General features: G+C 39.1%; 1 protein-coding gene across 1 annotated transcript; it reads left to right on the top strand.

The window, feature by feature from the left end:
* Nucleotides 1-204: 204 nt before the first annotated feature.
* Nucleotides 205-1,911, top strand: GPRASP3 (G protein-coupled receptor associated sorting protein family member 3). Its single transcript, XM_052663751.1, has one exon. It carries the CDS (start codon nt 205-207, stop codon nt 1,909-1,911), a length of 1,707 nt encoding a protein of 568 aa, XP_052519711.1.
* The last annotated feature ends 2,549 nt before the right edge of the window (nt 1,912-4,460 follow it).

Below are 4,460 nucleotides of genomic sequence, written 5' to 3'. Positions count from 1 at the left end.
ATAGAAAAATGCAGTTGGAAGAGACTGAAAGCTCGTTTTCTTCTTCCACCTCAGGTCTATCTCCAGTACTAGCTGTGGTGGCTTTGGAGTGACGGAAGATCATCACTTTCAACCTAGTAAAAGAATATTAGGACACTGGCCCAAGACATATTGAGAACCAAGGCCAAGACTGTGTAGAGCTATCTATATAACTGGGCTTCAGCTATGGCTGGAGCTAGGAATAGAAGGAATAGGAATAGAAAGAATGAGAATAAAAAGAAGGCAAAAACTGAAAAAAGGGCTGTTGTAGAAGCTGAAGGAAAAAGGGAGGCCACTGATACAGTCAAATCAGCTGAAGGAAAGAGGGAGGCTACTGGTACAGGCAAAACCCAGGCCAAAGCAATAACCAAGGCAGGGCCTCGGGCAGATGCAGTGGCAGTGGTGAAGGCAGCGTCTAAGAACAAGACTGTTACTGAGATGAAAGAACGTCTGCCAGATGTCCGTCCCAAAGCTGAAGATGAGAGCACTAGAACAGCTCGATTTTGTTCTGCGGCTCAGGCTACTGCTGAGTCCAGGTTTACATGTAAAGATAAGACTCGTACTGATACCTTGTTTGGGGCTGGAGAAGAGGCCAATGTTGGTTCCTGGTTCTGGAATGGAGAAAAGATTGGTAAACATTTCAGTGCTAAGGATGAAGGTAAAGCTGATACTGGTCCCTCATCCTGTGCTGAGAAGTTGGAGCCTGTGGCTGGGACCAGCTGTAAGGCTAGGCCAGGAGCTGAGGAGGAGGAGGAGGAGAACGTTATTGGGAGCTGGTTTTGGGATGGAGATGAAACTAGTTTTGACCCTAACCCTAGACCTGTGAGCAGGATAATTAAGCCTCAGCCTGTGGATGAAATTAATGAAAAAGATAGGCCTAAGGACTGGTCCGAGGTAACTATATGGCCCAAAGCTCCTGCTGTAACTCCAGCAGTGTTAGGCTTTAGATCCCAAGTCACATTTGAGAAAAAGCCTCCTTCATATTTTGTCCTGGCTTCTGCTGAGGAAAACACCTGTTCTTCGCCTGTGGCAACAGCAGCAGCACGCCCTTCTAGAAGCACTCCCTCTAGCTCACAGCCTGTCTCTGAGTTCCCACTTGGTTCTGACCCTTGCATCCAGACCATAGAGGAAATTAGGCGCCAAATCAGGATCAGGGAAGTGAATGGGATTAAGCCATTTGCTTGCCCTTGCAAAATGGAATGCTACATGGATTCTGAGGAGTTTGAAAGACTTATTACCTTACTTAAGTCAACTACTGATCCTCTCATTCATAAAATAGCTCAAATTGCAATGGGGATCATTAATGTTCATCCATTTGCTCAAGAGTTCATTAATGAGGTGGGTGTAGTGACACTTATTGAAAGCTTGCTCAGTTTTCCTTCCTCTGAAATGAGAAAAAAGGCTGTCATTACTCTGAATCCCCCCTCTGGGGATGAAAGACAACGCAAGGTTGAATTACATGTTAAGCATATGTGTAAAGAAACCATATCTTTTCCCTTGAATTCACCTGGACAGCAGTCTGGATTAAAGATACTAGGACAACTGACTACTGATTCTAACCATCATCACATTGTTGCCAATTACTTTTCAGAGCTTTTCCATTTGCTGTCCCTTGGAAATCGTAAAACTAGAAATCTTGTTTTGAAAGTACTTTTGAATATGTCTGAAAATCCAACTGCAGCCAGAGATATGACCAATACAGAATCATTAGCAGCGTTAAAACTCATCTTTAACCAGAAAGAGGCAAAAGCCAATCTCGTTAGTGCTGTGGCCATATTTATTAACATAAAAGAGCATATCAGAAAGGGCTCGATTGTAGCCATTGATCACTCCAGTTATACTACGCTCATGGCCATTTTCCGTGAAGTTAAAGTGATTATTGAAACAATGTAAAATGAGCTAGAAATAAAAGAGAATGCTTTTAACAATCTGCACACTTCAATAGGCTGTCTGTTCCCAAAGAGCCATGCATAATGTTTTGGTTATTACAGTGTGCATGTTATGAATTACATCTTTAACACAATATTACCTGTGACGGTCTAGCCTGAGCTAGACCATTGTGGGGTGTCAGTGTTTCATTCTGAGTTGAAAACATCTGTCAATTAATATCTTCTGTAGATGGAGAGCTTTTTAACATTTTACTTAATTTCAGATAGTAAACTGCTGCATCGTAAGGAAGCGAAACTTGTTCATTAGTATCTGCTTAAATCCATTTGCAGTTTCAAATGATTAAAAAAGATAATATCCTTGAATGTATAATCTAGTTGCATAAAAAAGGCATATACACAAAAAGATATCTAATGATACACATGAACTCATCTGTGTATATATGTACACAAACATATATATATATACCACACATGCTCATTGCCAAATGTGCACTCTCAATATATAATGGCAGGGTTGCTTGCTACAGGCTGTTTAATGTAAAAGGAATTACTGTTTTTCCCCTATCCTACCTGAATCAGATAACTCATTCTACAACATAGACATGGCCCCGAATCTCAGATAAAATGTAATATTCCTTTTTATTTTGATAACTACATTTATAACTCATTTTTTGGCTATTTCATTTATGTCAAGTCATACAGACGAGAAAGGAGGTAGGTGTAAAGAGGAAACAATTTCCCGAGTACCTACTGCTAATGTCAGTAACTGTGTTAGCACTACATATTACAGGTTTCCTCTTTTCAACAATGGTTCTCTGAGCTACGTACTGGTATTTTTTTACGAGATTAACTCATTATTCTGGATCACCTCCAATGAGAATTAGGGAGGTTAAATCATTTTTCCTAGATTTACATGGCAGACAAGTGGCATTGCTATTTTGTCTGATACCAAACCCACTCTCATTGCCCCACTACCTTATAGCCCTCTTCCACTTTTTTGTGTGGCAGCCTTCATGGCTCACAGATTGGTTTTAATGATCAAATTTTGCTGTAGATAATGCTCCTGCCAGTCTTGCAATTCTTAACGTCCTCTGAATGCACATGTCCATTAGGCATTTGGCTAAACCTTGCTGGAGTTAGAAGAAAAGTCTAGGATGAATGTGTATGGATTTAACTGGTAGTATCTGGGAAACAGTTGGTGACCAAAACAGCTGAATGGATAAGATGTAAATTTGGAGTCAAAACAATTGAAATTTGCTCTATGACCTTACGGGCTTCAATCTGTATGTACTTTCTCCCTCTAAAGAACTAGAATCATTCTGTACATTGTTTCATACCTTACGTTTTAAAAGATAATTGTTTTCTTCCTCCTTGCAAAGCTACCTTAATTTGTTTACCATTTGTAATTTAATTCTCCTGTGAGTCCTGAAAAGATAAAACAGTTCTATCTTTTACTAGTAGGCAAGCCTACTCTCTGTATTTGTGCCAGCTAAAACTGTATGGGATAAACTTAATTGGAGAAATTTAGGCCCAGGCCTAGAACTGCAGCTTCGTCAACACCAAACAGGAAAGGTAGGAGAGAAGCTGCCGCCTCCGTCTACATGATAGTGACTCCTGAAGCTCTGCCGTCCAGAAAGCATTTCTAGGACTTTTGGACTGTAGCTCTGTTTTCTAAAACTCATGGTAGGAATTAGAACCTCTTATCTGAGTTGAAGTGAATGTCTCAGTATGTAAAAATATTGGATTATATACTTTGTTAGGAAGTTAAAATGAAACAGGACCATACTGTAAATACTGTTTGTAACTTGCCTTCTCCTGGTCCTCCACTGTCTCTTGTGACTATCTTTCCATATCAATAAATAGACTTCTACAAATATTTTTGAATCTCTTATTTAAAGTTTTTCTTGTGTTAACATTTGGTGCATAGGACTCTATAATCTTCCATTGCATATCCTCTTAATAAAGAATGTGGATAAACTTATTCTCCTATAAAAATAAGACTACAGTATTCTGCAACTTGCCTTTTTGTCCTTTCAGTTATCTTTCCAATTTAGTATTCCGTGTATCTACCACATGCTTTTTATTTAATAGCTTTATTGAGATGTAGTTGACATATATCAAACCCTGCATATTTAAAGTATACAATTTGATAAGGTTTAACATATGTATACAGACATGAAACTATCACCATAATCAAGATAGCAAACATATCCATCACCTCCAAAAGTTTTGCCATGCCCCTTTGTAATCTCTCCTTTCCATTTCTCCCTATGCTGTCCCAGACAACCACTAATCTGTATTTTGACAATATAGAGTCATTTTCATTTTCTATAGTTTCACATAAAAAGAATCATGTAACATATATTCTTTTGGAGGGAAGGAGATCTCATTTCTTTTTTTATTTTCTAATTTGAGGAAAATTGCTTTACAATGTTGTATTGGTTTCTCCCATACAGCATTGCAAATCAGCCGTAATTATGCATATTATCCCTTCCCTCTTGAGCTTCCCTCCCCTCCCCCTATCCCTCCCCTCTAGGTCATCACAGACCTCCC

The sequence above is a fragment of the Budorcas taxicolor genome, chromosome X (assembly GCF_023091745.1).
Source record: "Budorcas taxicolor isolate Tak-1 chromosome X, Takin1.1, whole genome shotgun sequence".
In the NCBI taxonomy this organism is placed as follows: domain Eukaryota; kingdom Metazoa; phylum Chordata; class Mammalia; order Artiodactyla; family Bovidae; genus Budorcas; species Budorcas taxicolor.
Note: the sequence above shows the minus strand (reverse complement) of the source record. Positions and strands in the feature narration are given on the sequence as shown.